General features: G+C 46.5%; 1 protein-coding gene across 1 annotated transcript in view; it reads right to left on the bottom strand.

Annotated features, from left to right (window-relative positions):
- TMEM132C (transmembrane protein 132C) overlaps nt 1–18788 on the bottom strand; it is a 373010-nt gene extending 354222 nt beyond the window's left edge. The window contains exon 1 of the mRNA XM_033440664.2: nt 18506–18788. Coding sequence (XP_033296555.2) covers nt 18506–18590 — 85 coding nt within the window. The 5' untranslated portion in view covers nt 18591–18788. The remainder of the gene's footprint in view (nt 1–18505) is intronic.
- Between the last annotated feature and the right edge of the window lie 510 nt (nt 18789–19298).

Genomic DNA, 19298 nt, shown 5'->3' with positions numbered 1-19298 from the left:
AATTGGCCACATTTGAATAAAGTATGTAGAGAGGTAACAGTGCTGTAAACAACGTCCTATTCTTGATTTTGATCACTGTAAAGCGGTTTCTTAAGAGAGTGCCCTTGTTTTAAGGAAACAGACACGACAGGGAGTCATGTGTAACCAATTATGAATATAATTAGTTTAGAAAAACATATATATACGTACATACATTTAAAATATATAGAGGCAGACAGACACAGAGACAGAGAGAAACATAAACAGAAAAAGAATGCTAAAGCAAACATGGTAAAATGTTAATTGGGGGGAATTTAGGGGAAAGGTATATGGGATTCTTTGTATGGTTTTGCAACTTTTCTAAAGTCTAAAATTATTTCCAAGTAAAAAGTTTAAAAAAACATTATGGTGCAGGAAGTACTTTATACACAGTGGGCTTTGTTTAAAGCCGTGTTTCTCAATCAGGACTGAGTTTTCCCCCAGGAGACATCTGGCAATGTCTGGAGATGGTGTTGGTTGTCATAACTGGGGGGCGTGCGCAGTGGGGTGCTACTGGCATCTAGTCCTACACAAGACAGCCCCCCAACAAAGAATTATCTGGCCCAAAATGTCAGTAGGGTTCAGAAACCCTGATTTAAATATTTAAAGAAAATGAAGCAAGGTTCTTCACCGACATCTGCCATGGAAGTATTGGGAAAGCATCCTCACTTGATACAAGCCTTCCCTCTCTGTCTCTCGACCAACATCTCCACTCATTCTACCCCATCTCTGCCAGGTACACCGGAATCCTGTTTCAATGGACATAATTTGGTCTGCCTAGCATCTCTTCTCTCCCTTCTTCTGGTACCAACACATAGCTTCTTCTGGAAAGGGCTCTTCTAACTCCAACCATGTGGGTTGGACGGGAACTTCAATATTCTTAGGGCTCCTACTGCTGTAGCCACATGACATTGTGCCCCAGTAGGGCCAGTTCTAGTACCTCACCCTTCCTACCAGAGCTCAGTGGTTGAAGGCAGGAGTGGATAATTGGCTGTCCTGAGGCCACCGCCCAGACTGTTTAAACCACAAAGCGTTTAACTTACTTGGAATTTGCTGCCAAAACTTGAAAGCTGGGCCATTTCACAGTTTTAAAAATCCTGATCTCCTGGTTTACTTGAATCATTAAGACTTTGGTGCCCACAGGTGTAAGGATAACAACTGTACTCACCTCCTGGGGTCGTTATGCATATGCATATATGTTTATATATATATACATATGCATACATACGTGTACTACACACTCACACAAATGAGTGCATTTTCACACAAAAGAAGGTCCTTCTAGAACACTACTCACTCATTTGGTAAAAAAGGATGTTTACCTTCTCTTAGGTACTACAAATGCAAAGGTGTTTTAATTGAATTCATTTAGGATCCCCTACCCTTGATGTCTTGGTAATCTCTGGTGCTTACCAGGGACCATTATAGGGGTATCATACACTCTTGCTTTATCCTGTGGACAAGGATAAGTAAGTGTCTGAAACAAGGCAGCTGGCCAGTGTGATGTGGTCCACAGCCACCCCTGGTCAGAGATGGGCACCTTGACACGGAGAGCTTGCAGCACACTGCTTTGGTTTGAAATGTATGGACCTCTTCTAAGAAAGTGATACAGTGAAATCCAAATAAGAATACAAACCAGAGTCTTCCCCTTTCAGAATCGCTCAGGCCAACACCTTCAGGAGGGTCCAACAAGGTGGGCAGTGGATACACTGGCCAGGAGCTGGGTGTCAGAGGTCGAGTGGCTAGAAGAGCAGCCACCTGGGAAGGGGAGCTTGGGCATCACAGTCTTAGTGGGGCAAGGGGGGCAGCCAACAGCAGGTGTTGAAGCTGAGAGGACTGAGGTGGGGGGAACAGAGAAATGGCCTGGTATAGAGAGCTGAGACAGGAGTTACAAAGAAAGAAAGGGAGAAATCTAGAATGAGCCTTGTGTTGTTGGATTAACATGGAGACATCTGTGTGAACTCATGGTTTTTGAGACAGACAGACAGAGGTGTCACTGTGTGTACCACTATTTCCTGACTAGAGCATCCAAACAGCAATGAGCACCTCTAGAGCTTAGACTTTGGTTTCTACACACCATTCTCCACTGAAAGAAACTGAGCTGATTCCAGGACTGGGGCAGGAGAACTACAAGATGAGCCTAGAAATTCTTATATTTAGAAAGGAAGAACACGCTTAAAGAATATTGAGGACACACCAAAAGGACATAGAAGCCGTGATGAAATGGCTCCCACTGCCAACCTGAGGATATTCTGAGCATCGAAATAACCAGTGATAATAACGGAACATAAGCCACAGAGTACAAATGAAACCCACGACCCCATTCTGTTCATAGATTCATAAATGAAGAACTGAAATTCTAGTAATAAACATTTACATTGTCCCTGAACATCTTCTCATAGAATATTTATTAATTTTAAAGCGAATAAGGGTAACTTCATAGCAGAGAAGCTTGGCAAGCACTACCTTCACCAAGTGATCAAGTGCATCATTAATATTGTGGCAAATTTAACTCATGTGCCACCTGATTAAATGCGAAATGGGGAGAGCAGAGCATCCCTTCTGAGACGCTCCTGCCAAAGGTGTATAATTGGAATCTAAGCACAAAGAAACATCAGACAAACCCAAACTGAGAGACAAGCCACAAAATAAGGAGCCTGTAATCTTCAAAACTCTCAAGGTCATGAAACTCAAGTAAAGACTGAAGGAAAACAGATGAAGACTGAAGCAGATGACTGAGACAACAGGGGATACTGAATTAGGGTCTGAGGATTGCAGAGTAGTCAGGCGGCGATGTTTATTCCTGATTTTCATGCTGTATTGTGGTTCCGTAAGAGTATGTCTTTGCTCCTAAGAAAACACATGGCAAACATTCAAGGGTGGTGAGTGCCTATTTGGTCGGACACTCTGAGACAGCGCAGGGGACCAGAGTTCCAGGCACGTGTTCTTACAACTTGTCCATAGGTTTGAGCTTGTTTAAACATAGTAACAACAGACGTCCAACTCTCTTCCACTATGTCCTAAAGATCAGACACAGGGGGACATAAACCTCATCTAAGGAGGCAGGAGGACACTATGGAGAACATTACGGAGGTTCCTCAAAAAAACTAAAAATAGAGTTGCCGTATGATCCAGCGATCTCACTGCTGAGCGTATATCTGGACAAAACTCTAATTCAGAAAGATCGTGCACCCGTATGTTCACAGCGGCATTATTCACAATGGCCAGGACATGCAAACAACCTAAATGTCCATCGACAGATGAATGGATAAAGAAGATGTGGTACATACGTACCATAGAATACTGCTCAGCCATAAAAAAGAATGAAATAATGCCATTTGCAGCAATGTGGATGCAACTAGAGATTATCACACTAAGTGAAGTCAGTCGGAAAGAGAAAGACAAATGTCATATCATATTGCTTACATGTGGAATCGAAAATAGGACACAAATGAACTCATCTATGAAACAGACTCTCAGACGTAGAGAACAGACTTGTGGTTGCCGGGGCGAGGGGAGTCGGGGACGGATGGAGTGGGAGTTTGGGATGAGCAGATGCAAAAACGGATAAACAACAAGGTCCTACTGTACAGCACAGGGAACTATATTCAGTATCCTGTGATAAGCCATCATGGAAAAGAATGAGAAAGAGAATGTATACCTACGTATCACTGAATCACTTTGCTGTACAGCAGAAGTTAACACAACACTGTCAATCAATGGTACTTCAATAAAATAAATTATAAAAAGTAAGGAGGCAGGAGGAGAAGTGTTCCTGACCCCAGTGAGAGCAGGAGCCTTGGACAGAGGACTCCATACAGCAGGCAGAGGCACAGGGAGCAGGGGGAGTAAACACTCCAGCCTCGCTCTCTGTCTGCCCTCCAACCTCCTACAAGTGCCCTCACTGGCCAACCCAAGGCGGCACACAACAGGCACAGGAAGTGCTCCCTGACGAGGTCAGCCTTCCGGGGCACAGAGCAGGATGGAGAGTGTGTCTGCAATGTGGGCAAATGGGAAAAGAAAAGCCAAATACACAAGAGCCCATTGGATCCTGTACAATAACTCTGTGAGTTATGCTTTCCTGGCCCCATTGCACAGATCCAGAAACTGAGTCTCTGTGGGATGAAATAACACGCCCATATCTACACCATGGAGCAGAAATCTGACTCAGGCTCGTGTGAACCCCAAGTTTTATTCTTGCCCCTCAATTAGGAGTTATCAGGTGAGGCTGAGGCCCTGATGTGCTGAACCAAGCTCCATCTGGATCCTATCTTTGTCTCTCCAAGCAGTACTCGGGCCCATCTGCTGCAACCGTCTCTTTTTTGTCTCTGATGTTGAAGAGATGGCTGGGTGGACAGGAGAGTGATAAACGATGCCCGCTTATCCTTGTTTCAGGCGAGTGTGACACAAACTCAGTTAGGAAAACACATCTTCAGGGCTGCTTCCTGTTCATACGTACCAGCTCAGGTGGCTGTCTGAGCAGGAAAGAGAGACAACGTGTTTGCCCAACTTTTCTCTGTCTTCCCTACCTGTGTCACTCACACTCCTAAATCTGGAGACGCAGGAATGTTTACTGCGTTTTTTAATGGCCCCAATCGTGCATGCTTTTTCTGGTGGCAGCATCCCAACTGTCCTCTGCACCCCACTGTCAGCCCTTGCAAACTCCTCCCACAGCTCCCAGACAGGATAATTAGGGCACATTGTCTTTTCCAGACCAGGTCGACTGGTTCAGAAATGGCACGTGAACCAAACAGAACCAAGGAGACACAGTATGACCTCTCCTGTGTTCATCGGGTATCGTGTAAAGGATAGTCGATCTTGACTCCACAAGGGTGGGAGCCTGGGACTGCCAAGACCCACCACATAGAACCTAAAAACGAAGCCAACACCATAATAGGCAAAGCAAAGAACTGAAGAAAAAAACCCTCTGATGTCATAATTGAGCACCTGGACCAAGCCATAACTGATGACTAGTTTGAGTGTAATTTCATCACCCCCACAAGACATCGTGCACCCACCTGCAGTCACTTTTCATTATTTCTGTAACTTACTCAGTTGTTAAGAGAAAGGCCTCATCAAGGGTGTGTTTCACTGTTTACTGTGAAATTCTAGTCTCTGTTTTAAGCTGATTTCTTTCATGTGGTCATTTCTGGGAACTCATTATCTGCAAAGCAGGGGGCCCTCCTTTCTCTCACCTGAAAGGAAGAGGCAGAGAGTACAGGGAAGGATGGCCACTTACAAATAAAGTCAGCGACTTGAGAATGTTGCCTCTGGCCAGCTCATTTGAGCATCACACTATTACGAACGTTCTCACCTCCATTCCAAGGGACAATTTCCGGGAGTGACTGATGGAGAGAAGGAATAGTGGTGGATTCTATTCTCAGTTAGGGACCCTCGATAAAATGATGGCCGTCTAAAGACTTCCAGCACATCAAACTTACCTCCCCATTTTTCTGCACTATCGAGATGTAAGAGATGAGCTTGGGGTGAAAGACAGATACTATGAGAAGCCAAGGACAGAATTAAAGCATGTATTCATTTGTTCATTCACCAAGTATCAAGGGCCTCATATGTGCCAGGCACTGGGGCTGATGAACAAAAGAGATGTGTACAACAGTGAACAAAAGAGAAAAGAAATTCTGTTGTCATGGAGCTTAAATTCTAGGGGAGAGGAAGATGGCTAGCCAAATAAGGGAAATCTATGGGTTATCAGGTGGTGATAAGTGCAAAGAGAAACACAGCAGAAAAGTGGTGCAGACAAAGGGAAACGGCTCCACTAGATACGTACATGTTACCCCACAGCAGGCATGTGCAAAGGCCCTGAGGTGGGAGCCCAGTGGGGTTGTGAGAACCAGCAAGGCGGCCAGGGGGACTGGAACAGAGTGTGTGTGTAAGGGCGCGGGGGTTGAGATGAGGTCAGAAGGATGCTGGGGGTCAGAGTTCACGTTGCACCTGCAGATCACTGAATACACTGTGGCTTCAGCTCTAAATATGATGGGAGCCTCTGGAGGGTTCTGAGCAGAGGACAACATGACCTGACTGATGGTCAGGAGGGGTCTGAATGGGGCACCTCCCCAACCAAGGTGCAGCTGGTGTGTGCTGAGGATGGAGGACATGGTGGGCCTCCTCCTGGGTTATTAAAGTAAGGACTGTCTCTACAGGATTCGAAGTAACTGGATAAGGAACTGACAGCACCACACCCTTTAGCACCGTGTGTGTTTGCAGGAGAGGAGCTCAAGACATGAGAGAGAGAGAATAAAATCCCCCAGATCAAGGACTCCTCGACCACTGAGAAGGGCTAAGAAGCTGATGTCTGCAGACTTCCTGCGTCTGTGAACAAGAGAGTGAACCCCAGGACTCCTCCCAGCCAACCTCCCAGCCAAAGTAGACACCTCCTGTCACTGATGGTCCGGGGAGGTGTCCAAGGGCCAGGCCACAGCCGGGGAGATGACTGACCCATAGCGGGGACAGAAGCGCGACAGAGGGAAACGTTGAGTTTGAAAGCAGATGAGAAAAGTCTGTTCTGTGAGTCCATTCACTGGTTACAATTAAAAATGGAAACTAAAGAGAATGGTGACCCGAGGCTGTGTGCTGACCCAAAAGATTTACATGAACTGGAGAAAGCACACATCGCCACTTAGGGGGCAGGAGAGATGAAACAGAGCTGGGCAGAACAGTCACACCCAAATGGAGACACCTCCCAGGATTTTTTTTCTCATAATGAAGATGGCAGAGCTGGAAGCCTTTTAGGGTTGCCTCCTACGGCTGAGGCATTAGAATCTGACCGGCTTTAGGAACTCAACCCTCACGGAGGAGGGAAGGTCTCATGTGCAAGACGGACCAGTGGCAGAAGATGTTACTGATGCAGCAACTGGACCATGGCTGGTACTAGAGGGATTTTTTTTAATCTTTATTGAATTATAGTAGATTTATAATGTTGTGTTAGTTTCACGTGTACAGCAAAGTGATTCAGTCACATATGGAGAGACAGATATATAGATTCTTTTTCAGATTCTTTTCCATTATAGGTCATTACAGGATAGTAAGTAGAGTTCCTTGTGCTATACAGTAGGTCCTTGTTGGTTCTCTATTTTACATAGAGTAGTGTGTATCTGCTAATCCCAAACTCCTAATTTATCCCTCCCCCGCCTTCCCCTTTGGTCACCATAAGTCTGTTCTCTATGTCTGTGAGTCTGTTTCTGTTTCGTACATAAGTTCATTTGTGTCCTATTTTAGATTCCACATAGAAGTGATATCACATGGTGTTTGTCTTTCTCTGTCTGACTTACTTCACTTAGTATGATCATCTCTAGGTCCATCCATGTTGCTGCAAATGGCATTCTTGTGTTGTATTTTATGGCTGAGTAGAATTCTATTATATATATGTACCACATCTTCTTTATCCGTTCCTCTGTTGACGGACACTTAGGTTGCTTCCATGTCCTGCCTATTGCAAATAGTGCTGCTATGGAGGGATGTCTGATGGAGGAACAATGAATGAAAGGAGGAGAGCCAAAGCAGACAGAAACCAGAGAAGGCCCCCCAGAACCAAAGGTGCGTTGGGAGGTGGATGTCCTTGACGTGGTTGTTGATGCAGACGGCAGAAGAAGCCAGCTGACCTTACCGTGAACTGCTCCAAGAGCCTTAACTATACATGTGAGAAGCAGCCATCCAACTGGCCTCTGGTTTCCTTCATTCTGTTCTTTGGTTGGTTGGATAGGGTCCTCCTGCCTGCCTGGCGTCCATCCCTTTTCATCTGACAAAGCCCGATCTGCCTTTGGACGCCACATCGTCTGCACTCTCTGTCCTAGTAGTTTGGGTGGAGATGACCTGAGGCTCCCAGATTGGTGTATCCCAGACCTGACCAATCGGAAACTCCATCCCTGCCCCCCCAACAGTGACTGGATCAGGGTTGGGCCAGGGACTCCAATGACCACCATGAGATTCACACCATCAACTGTTTCTACAAACATTTGGGAAGTCACTTTGTTTTCGTTGGGGTGTGCTGTGTGGATAGAACGTAAACCTTGAGCTGCTGGTGACAATGATGACCACTCAGAAATGAAGCCAACACAAAGAACAGAGCAGACAGAGATGGAAAGAAACAGTGTCTGGTTACATTGATTGACCCCTGGATCCAGCCGTGCCTGAAGCCTACCTGGTATTTTTTCAGTTACCTGACCAATTACATTTTTTCGAAACCCCCCTCCCATTTTTTAATTTCACTTAATTTTTTTTTTTGCTTTGGTACCATTTGCACATGCTGAGTTTTTTGGCATTTGCAACTAAAGGGGTCGAGACTAATGAACTGAATGATCTGGTGCCTACTCAAAGACCATTTCCATTGGGGAGGTGGGGAAACCCTGTGTCAGGGCCTAAAACACAACCTCACTGTTTCCAACGGAGACAAAACCCTGTTTCCAGAGCCACTTCCTGTTTAAGGTGTGAGATTTTTATTTTTTAATTTTTTTGTAATTTCGGCTTAAAATCATCACTAAGCTGGAACTCCACGATGAGAACAGAACCAGCCTTCTGCTCTGTGTGTGTGCTGGGGGTGGGATGAGTGTCTTAAAGTTCCTCTGTTTATTTTGCAAATGAGAGAATTGCCTCAAAGGACTGCTAATCTACCCCCATGTGCCCAAGTGGGCAGTGTTATATCCACATTTCTACAGACTCGGAGTCCAGAGTCGGTGAGGAAATGCGGCAGAAATCAAGCATTATAATTAAGGGGCCAGAGGGGCCGATTAAGCAAGAACGATGAAAAGAGTGGCCTGAAGAGTTGGATGAAAAAATTAACCTAAGGGAGGCGTGGGAGCTGCTTTGGATGTTTCTGGTGGCTCTGTGACCCCAGAGGGAGGAGGGTTGTTTAAGACAGTATCAAGAGCGTTATGAAACTAAGCCAAATGGAATTAGGTCTAAGCTGTATTTAAGCATGAAGTACATCAAGGGATGTCTCAGGATCTAACCCCCCGGCTCTCTGTTTAGGCTGATAGTAAACAGACACCGCACACTCGAGGAGCTCTTCCTATTCCCTGATAGCGTCAAATCCACGGTTCTTCTAATTCTTTTTATTTTCTCTGTTTTTTTAAAAAGCATCTCTGTGTAGTTTCTATTAGATTTTTTGGGTGATTTTTCTTCTCCATGGCTTTGATAACTACGCATATAATAATGGTTGTGATTTCTTGACCTTTTACCACGTGCCAAATGTTACCGTGTGCCATGGGTTGAACGGTGGCCCCCAAAAGATAGGTCCACTTAGAACCTATGGATGTGGTCTTATATTTGGAAACGGAGTCTTTTCAGATGTAATTAAGTTAAAGACCTTGGGATGAGGTCATCCTAGACGAGGGTGGGCCCTAAATCAATGGCCAGTGACCTTGTAAGACAGAAGGGGGAAAGACATGCACAGAAGCCCATGCAAAGATGGAGGGAGACGGGAGGGATGCAGCCACAAGCCAAGGAAGCCAGGAGCCACCAGGCGCTGAAAGAGGCAAAGCAGGAACCTCCCCTGCAGTCTTTGGAGAGAGCATGGCCCTGCCTGCATTTGAGCTTAGACTTCTGGCTCCAGAACTGGCAGAAAGAAAGTTTCTGTTACATTAAACTCCCCAGTTTATGGTAATTTGTTACACCAGCCTCAGGAGATGAATACACTGTGCTGAGCGGCTACGCCCATTTTTTTCCTTAAAAGAGTCTCACAACCCTACAAAGTAGGCTCACAAGAGCTGTCCTTTCCTCCCAGAATTTTTGCTACATGCACCCTCTCTCTTGCCTTCCTTTGTAACAGTTCTTCAATCTTTCTCTGGGAGAAATACCCTTCTCCCTTGAATACAAAATGGTAGACCTGTCCATCAGATCGTCTTAATCTTTTCTAGACAGGGATGGGGCTAAGTAACCTGTTCTCATCCGTGGCTACACCTGAGAACCACCTGAAGAGCTTTTAAAAATTAAAGATGATCAACCCTACTTCTATGCCCACCTCCACTCCACTACTGCAAAGGTCCTGGCCCAATTGGCTAGGTGCAGAGTTTGGACTTAGCATTCTATAAAGCTTCCTGGTGATTCTAAAGTTCAGCCACGGTAAGGGAGTCTTTCCCCCTGGAATCTAAAACATGAGCACAGAGATAAAAACAAATAAAATAATTAAGGCCCCTGTATCCCAGCAGTGGTACCCTGAAAGCAGACATCCATAATAACTACCAGGACTCTTCAACTGGCAACTTCAGACTTTTAGGAAGCTGGTCCCTTAGTGTACCTTCGGGGTCATAAGATCCCAATCCCTTAGTCCTTAGGTGGCCCTGATATGTTTCTGATGCTTCGGACCAATTCATCCAGGAACTGGCAGAACAGATACTCAAAACTAAGCTTCTGCTTCCATGATACAGGACATCCTTACTTAATCCGTAAGTGATAGCCCCCCGTGTCGCTGACGACGTGAAAGGTGTAAGGAAGAAACAAAAAATATTTTTTGGAAGGGGATTAAGAAGTACAAACTTCCAGCCATAAAATAAATAAGTCACGGGGATGTACTACACAGTATAGGGAATATAGTCAATACTACTGCAATAACTTTGTACGGTGATAGATAGTTACTAGACTTTTCATGGTGATCAACCCGTAGTGTATATAAATGTCCAAACACTATGTTGTACACCTGAAACTAACATAATACTATATGTCAACTATACTTCAATAATAAAAAAAATTACGTAGAGATGACATGGTCTTCTACATCAAGTCTTTGAGCTGCTTAGGATCCCAGACATTTGCAAGTGTGAACTTAACACTCTTAATATACCACTAAGATCATCCTTAATCAAAAAATTAAAAAAAAAAAGAAATGTACACACTTCAGAAGACAAGGACTTACTCACTCTGGGAGATATCTTTAACCATTGTCTTGGAAATTTTGCTAATTCAGACTTTGGCTGAATTTTACCTTTGTCCTCTCCTTAGAGGGAGTAATTTCTAAATCCCTAAGGTGTAGAAACAGTTTTGTTCAGCTCAGCATACAGGTAGGAGAGAGAATCAAGTCCTGCAGAGAAAACAGTTTCAAAGGTATCAGAAGTACCCACTCAGAAATAAAGGCAAGCCAATTAAACATAATTGGTATCCTTCTTCAAAGTATATACAAATAATCTCTAAGTGGAAATTCCCTTAGCCATACCCAGGGTGTAAGATGAATGCACTTGAAAAGGATTATATGTAGAGGAAAAAATGTTGGGGATATACTGTTTTAAGGTTCTTACACAACATATAAAGCAGTATGACCTCATTTGAATGCAGGCTTTGATTAATTAAAGATAAATTTTGTAAACCTTAGGGCAATGGCTAAATTTTAAAGAGGTATAAATAATGAGCCAATATGGAGATAAAATGGAATCATAAAAAATATACTCAGTAGGAAAGCAGGCAGCAAAGAAGGAAAAAGGAGTAAAAAACAGATGGCACATAAAGCAAAAAGCAAGATGATAGATTTTAATATAAACATATCAAAAATTTCATTAAATATAAATGGTCTAAATATAATGATTAAAAGACACAGATTATCAGATTGGATAAAAAGGCAAACCCCAACTACATGCTCTCTATAAACAATCTACATAAAATATAAAAACACAAATTGGTTTTTTCAAAAAACAGAAAAGATACTACAATGCAAACATAAATCAAAAGTAAGCCGAGGTGGCTGTATTAATATCAGATGAAACAGATTTCAGAATAAGGAATATTTCCAAGAATGAAGAGGGATATTACATAACGAGAAAGGAGTCAGTTCACCAAGAAGTCATTACAATCCTAAGCATAGATGTACCTAAGACAGTGTTTCAAACATATAAAGGAAAAACTGACAGGACTGAAATGAAAACTAGGCAAACCCACAACTTCAACACTTCTGTCGATAATGGACAGAACAAAAAGATTAAAAAATAAGCAGGGATATAAAACACCTGAACATCACTAGAGACATCTGGAGAGTCCTTGTAAATCTTAGGCAAAGATTTTTTTAGATGTGACACCAAAAGCACAATTACTGAGAAAAAAAAATCAACAAACCAAACTTCATTTAAAAATCCTTTGCTCCTCCCAAGACACATACTGCGAGAATTTCTATAAACACCTATCTGAAAATGGACTTGTATCCATAATATATAAAGTGCCCTCAAAGATCAATAATATGAAAATAACAACCAACAAAAAACTGGCAAAAGATTTGAAAAAGATATTCACCAAAGAAGGTATAAGGATGGTAAGTAAGCACAAGAAAGAATGCTCAACATTATAAGTCACAGGATAAAAGTTAAAACTTGAAAGATATACTGCTACACACCTATTAGAAGTGCCACATAAAATCAAACTAAAACAAGGGATAACATTAAGTGGTCCTGAAGATACAAAGCAGCAGGAACTCTTATACATTGCTGGTGGGATTGCAAAATGTTTCCATGTTTGAAAAAAGTTTGCAATTTCTGATAAAGTTATGTGTACAGGTATCACACCAGCCAGCAATTCTAGTCCTAGGTATTTACCCAAGAGAAATGAACAAACATTCACTTGAAAACCTGTTTGCAAATACTTATAGTGACATTTTTCATAATGACCCACAAATGGAAGAAATCCAAATGGCTTTCAACTAGGAAATGAATAAACAAACAGTGCTGTATCCATTCACTGTAATATTATGCAGTATTAAAAAGCAATAGACCATTTGTGGTCTTTTTGATTATAGCCATATCACAGGTGTGAGGTGATATTGTGGTTTTGATTTGACGAGGAAGGGAACCCTTGATCACTGTAGGAATGTAAATTGGTGCAGCCACTGTGGAAAACAGTATGGAGGGTCCTCAAAAAAACTGAAAATAGAACTACTATATGATCCAGCAATTTCACTCATGGGCGTACATCTGAAGAAAATGAAAACACTAATTCGAAAAGACAACGCACCCCAATGTTCATAGCAGCCTTTTTTACAATAGCCAAGATATCGAAACAACCTATGTGTCCATCAACAGATAAATGGATAGAGAAGGTGTGGTACATATATACAATGGAGTATTACTCAGCCATAAAAAAGAATGAAATTTTACCGTTTGCAATAACACGGATGGACCTGGAGGGTATTATGCTTAGTGAAATAAGTCAGACAGAGAAGGACAAACACTGTGTGTTACCACTTACACGTGGAATCTAAAAAATAAAACAGGGGCTTCCCTGGTGGCGCAGTGGTTAAGAATCCACCTGCCAATGCAGGGGACACGGGTTCGAGCCCTGGTCCGGGATGATCCCACATGCCACGGAGCAACTAAGCCCGTGCGTCACAACTACTGAGCCTGTGCTGTAGAGCCCATGTGCCACAACTACTGAGCCTGCGCTCTAGAGCCCATGCTCCACAAGAGAAGCCACCTCAATGAGAAGCCCATGCACCTCAATGAAGAGTAGCCTCCACTCGCCGCAACTAGAGAAAGCCTGCGCGCAGCAACAAAGACCCAATGCAGCCATAAATAAATAAATAAATAAATAAATGTATTAATAAGATAAAATTAAAAATAAAACCAAACTAGCGAATCTAACAACAACAAAAAAAAAAAAAAAAAAAAACAGACTCACAGATATAGAGACCAACTAGTGGTTACCAGTGGGGAGAGGAAAGGGGGAGGGGCAAGACAAGGACAAAGGATTAAGAGGTACAAACTACCATGTATAAAACAAATAAGCTACAAGGATATATTGGGCAGCCCAGGGAATACAGACAATATTTTATAACTATAAATGGAGAATAACCATTAAAATTTTGAATCATTATGTCATATGGTTGGAACATAAGATATTGTAAATCAACTATAGCTCAACTTAAGAAAAAGAACAAAAAGGAATAACTGTTGATATATAGGTGAATATTAAATGCATGGTGCTAAGTGAAAGACAGAAGATTCAAACGCTGCATACTGCACAATCCCATTTTTATGGAATTCTGAAAAAGGCAAAACTATAAGGACAGAGAACAAATCAGTGGTTGCCAGGGGCTGCAGGTATAGGGGGAAGGGGTAGCTACATAGGAACACCCAGGAATTTGGGGGGTGATGGAAGTTTCTTTATACCTCAGTTGTGTTCGTGTTTCTATGGCCATGTGCATTCATCAAAATCAAAACTCTAACCTCAAAAGGGTGAATTTTACTGTTTGAAAATTACATTAATAAACCTTACTCTTAAACAACGCAGAATGCTGTAGAGAGATATTCTATCCATCAGACTTTCCATTTATTCCATTAATTCAGTAATACTCCCTTTCACTCCAATTAAAATGCCAAAGATTCGTTTTTATTAACCATGCTTCTCATGACTATGGATGTTATAAGACACCTAATACATCCAAAGGCTTTGTTTTAACCCCTGCTCATGAAAGTGCTAACTGCTAATATAATTGAGAGTTCTGGGTTCTTCTCTGCCCAATTCTAGCCACATTTGTGATTAGCTAAGGATGAATATTGAGATAAAGGAGGAAGAGCTGAAGGTGCAAATTCACATGGCTGAGGGGAAGAGGCCGGCAGGTAAGGGGGGCAAGAGAAGCACTTAATAAACACCACACCCAGGGGCCGGGGTGGGGGACACCCATGCATAGCTTTGGCACGATGTAGCCTTACGAGAATGTGCACCCGAGGTTGGCAGAGCGCCCACCCTCTTAGGGGAAATTGGAAATCCCAATTTTTATATGTGAATTCTCCCGATTTGGGGGAGCCTGTTCAGTTTTTTATTTTAAAAAGCACTGTGGACAGAACAGTGCTTGTGTGCAGGTCATGAAGTTTGCAAGCGCTGGTCTAGAGCCCTGGGTGTAGAGCAAGACAGGCCTAGGAGTCTGGTGGTTTAATAGAACGGCTTCCGAGAGGCTGAAATCACTTCTAAGAAGCTTCAATGCAGCACGGAGTTTCAACGTGGGTAGGAAGGGGTGTGTGCTTTTAATGCAAAGAGTGTGTGTGTACTTTAAGTATAAGGAAAGACAAGGCATGAGCCTTACACGTGCAATCTAAAATACGAAACTAGAGAATATAACGACAACAACAATAAAACAGGCTCACAGAGAGAGAGACACACCAGTGGTTACCAGTGGGAAGAGGGTGCACGTGGGAGCCGAGAAGGACCTCCCCCCCTCCCCCCCGCCCCCCCACAACCTCTTCCTACTCATGACACCATCCCAGCCCCTAAATCCCAAATCAGCAATTCAAAATCCCCAAAGCTCTGACTACCCAAAGATTGGCCGGCTGGTTTTTAATTCTTTTGGTGACCACGGCTGCGCTAAAGGACAGTGAGGCTATCTGGGGACTTTATCCTCTTCTATGTATATACTCACATCTTTCATGCAAAGTGACTTATGTGTCCAATTACGGAGGCAACTCCACACCCAGCCAGGGCGTGTTAGACAATATACACGGATGATCCTGGGCCTCTATCTACCTACCTACCTTCTGAATTGTGAAATATACCTGGCCCCAGACTTCCGAAAAGACGTTTCCAGCCTGTGTGACCTTCCCGGGGGCCCCTTACGTGACTGACAACCATCACTTCACCTCTGACGGCATCTCAGCCTACCACTGCCCTTTCCTCCCCTTTACATGGGGCCAGTTCCTCAACCTGTAACTCAACGACACTTCGCGTCATCTACCTCGGCCCAAGACTTAAATCTTAGGAAGACTCCCTTCTTTCAGGGCCCTGGTCTGTTTATGGAACCGCCCAAGAACAATGATTCTGTTCCAAACCCTGAGGAATTGCAGAGCCTTAAATCCACAGTTGAACATCAGCTTGCAATTGGTATTAAAAACTGAACAGTGGTTTTGAGGGCTCCAGAAATCGGCGCTTAAATCCTTGGGCAAGAACAGTCAGCGATGGATTTTTTTTTTTTTAAACGACAGTAAAAATTTAAACAAGGGTCAGAAAACTTCCCTCTCTATAAGAAATTCATGGAGCAAACATTTTCTTTACAGAGGTATCTGAGAGGGTCAATATACTGCTGCTTATGACCACGAGAAACAAAATGAAAAATATTTTGCAGACCCATATGCGGTGAAAACTGCCAAGCAAAAGCGGGGAGAGAAAACCCCACCAAATCAAGGTTGCCCTAAGCCAGGGGGAGAGGTGGCTTTGGGGGGAGGGGTGGGGCATCTCCCCCTAACCTCTAACACCCTCACCACTTGCTGTGTAAATAGCATCTTTAAAACAAAATTCCCGGGCTTCCCTGGAAGCGCAGTGGTTAAGAATCCGCCTGCCAGTGCAGGGCACACGGGTTCAAACCCTGGTCCGGGAAGATCCCACGTGCCGCGGAACAACTAAGCCCATGCGCCACAACCACTGAGCCTGCGCTCTAGAGCCCGCAAGCCACAACGACTGAGCCTGCGCGCCTAGAACCTACGCTCCTTAACGAGAAGCCACCGCAATGAGCAGCCCGCAACCAAGAGTAGACCCCGCTCCGCTCGCCAAAACTAGAGAAAGGCCACGCGCGGCAAGGAAGACCCAACGCAGCCAAAAATAAAATAAATAAATTAAAAAAAAATTTCCCAATACCACTTTCAACAAAATTGCTGTCCCTGGCCTCTTCCACATGGATGTTTCTAATGGCCACTTCTCTAAATCAAAAGTAAAATCCTCCAGATGGTGTGCGGGGAGGAACGTGAGCTTTAATCAAGAAAAGCCCACAACTTACTTCACGGAGCACATTCAACAGTCAGAGTTCTAACCTGACTGAATCCTCTCACGGAGGGAGAAAGCCTGATCGGGGACTTTCACCTTCGCTCAAATTAAAATGGTACCATCCTCCTCAATGAAGTGCTTTCTGTCCATTAAGCCACTTTATCATCACAACATCTCTAGCAAGTATTTTGGGAAGGATTTTTTTTTTTTTTTTGAATGGCCACTTTCCATCTGGGGAAACCGAGTCCTAGAAATGATAGAACCCAGAGCTCACGGCAGAATTAAGTAACCAGATTTCCTAAGAGGTTTGTCCTCTGGAATAAAACAGAAATATGTCCCCCATCCCGTCACACACGCGCGCGTGCCCGTGCGCGCGCGCGCGCGCGCGCACACACACACACACACACACACACACACACACACACACAAACTCCTGTTTACCTGGAGCTCTTGGGAGAAAGGGACAGTATTTAAAACAGCAATTTTGTCCGGTTGGTGTGTCTGGGTACATGCACCCTTAAGGAAAGCAGATTTTTCTGGAATTCCAGCCGGTGCGCAGTGACTTTTGAAAAGCAAACGCTACTTGGTAACATCAACTGGCAACTTGTCTCTGCGAATGCATTTCCAGCTGAGCCTGAATAGCTTTAGGCGGGAGAGAGCCGTGATTCTCATCCGCTTGGACTCGGTTTACCCGCTCAGGGCCCGGGGCCGGGGCCGGAGCCGCCACGCAGCGCGAAGGGCAGGGACACTTGTGCGCATCTCGGTTTCACCCAATGGCCCCGAGACTCTTGCCCCGGCGCAGGCAGCGGAAAAACGGCGCCCCCAGCCCTCTCTCCGCGTGCTGACCCGCACCCGGTTCCCGGCCCGGCCTCGGGGCGCGCAGCCGCCGTCCCCAGAGGAGCGGGGCTTCCTCGCGCGGCGCCGGCGGCCCCCGGGCTCCGAGACCCGTCTCCCCGCCCCTCCCGCCGCGGGCCCGGGCCCAACACGCACGTAATCGAAACCTGCATAATAATACCAACCTTTCCTGAGTCTTCTGGGCACCAAGCGTTCCCTCCCTGAATTCTCTTAAACCCAAGACAGGGTGATCATTCCATTGCAGAGGTGAGGAGACTGAGGTGGAAGGCCCCCCAAGACCCGGCTGCTGGGAAGCCCAGGTCTGATTCCGACTTGCAGCCCCAGCTCTCCCACCCGCGCGATCACCTTTACGCTCTCCTAGACCACACAGGACCTCGGCGGGGCGCCCGGAAGGGGTCCCGGGTTTCTCCCGACCTGAGGTCCCCCCGGGAGCTGCGCATTCCTTCGCGGGCCAACGCAGGCCCGCGGGACCCCACGGTGGGGGAAACGGGGCACAAAGGGCCCGGTCCGCCCTCGTGGGTCACCAGTCCCAGTCCGACCGAGCTGGGGAGGGGGACGCCAGGCTGCGGGAGAAGAAGGCGCAAAGAACCCCGCTGCCCGCTCCTGGGCCCCCGGCTCCACGTCGTGGCCGTGCCGGCTTGCGCTAAGTCTTCACGCAACTCGGGGACGGTGAACACACACAGAGTGTCCCTCAGCCACGCCCCCTCTTCACCCCGGGAAGCACCCCGAACCCGGAGATACTGGGTCAGCCAATTTCGCCCCAATCCCACGGACGCGGCGCCCAACGGGGCTCGCCCATCTACGGAAGGGGCCGCTCCGCGCCTGGGAGCCAGCGCCCTCACCCAGGTCCCCGCGACACCCTCACCCTTCGGCTCCTCCCGCCCGGGCTCCTGAGGACCGCGGGGAACTTCTCGAGCGCCGACGCGACCGACGCCCCCCGGCCCCGGCCTCTTACCTCTGCCCAGCAGCGCGGCCAGCACCAGGCTGAGCGCCCGGCACAGCGGCGCCACCCGCCCGGGGGCCGCGCCCTCGGAGCGCATCTTGCGTCCCGGCAGCTCAGGCCGCCCGCCGCCCGCCGGGGGCGCAGGGCCCACTCGTGGCCCCCGCCGGCTGTCCCATGCCCCGGGGCCACCCCCGGCAGCGAGTCGGCCAGCCGGGCTGCGGAGCCGGTGTTCACGCCCCGCCCCTGCCGGGTACACGCCGCTGCGCCTGCGGATCCCGCGGAGGCTCGCGCTCTGGCCGGGCAACTTTTCTTCAGCCGCCGCGGCAGCCGCGGCCCGTCCCGCCCCCAGGGCCGCCCACTCGGCCCCGCCCACTCGGAGCCCGCCCCCGCCCCCCCAGCCCCGCCCCGGGCCGCAGGCTGCTGGAGGCTGCCGGGGAGAAAGTGCGCGGGTCCCGGAGCAGGCGCGCGGGAGAGGGGGTGGGGCGCGCAGGGGAGCGGGTTGCACCCGCGGGGTCCCTCCTCCTCCCTGCAGCCTTCCGCCTTCGTGCCCTGTGGCTCGCGTCCCGGAGAGTTCTGCGCAGGTACCGCGTCGCAAGATGGAGCCGGACGCTTCCCCTCGTCAGCCTCCCAGGGTCCTCATTCGCCGCACCTGAACTTCAGGTTGTTCCCTGATTCTTTGCCTTGAGAGCTGGGGACGTTGGAATTAAAACTCCCCTGCAGCTGATAAGGAAAGCTCTCCCAGAGAGATTGTTCAGTGGGAAAAAGCAACGGGCAGGACAGACTCGAAAGGGACACGGTTTCTACA

This window comes from Orcinus orca, chromosome 15 (genome assembly GCF_937001465.1).
Source record: "Orcinus orca chromosome 15, mOrcOrc1.1, whole genome shotgun sequence".
Taxonomy (NCBI): domain Eukaryota; kingdom Metazoa; phylum Chordata; class Mammalia; order Artiodactyla; family Delphinidae; genus Orcinus; species Orcinus orca.
Note: the sequence above shows the minus strand (reverse complement) of the source record. Positions and strands in the feature narration are given on the sequence as shown.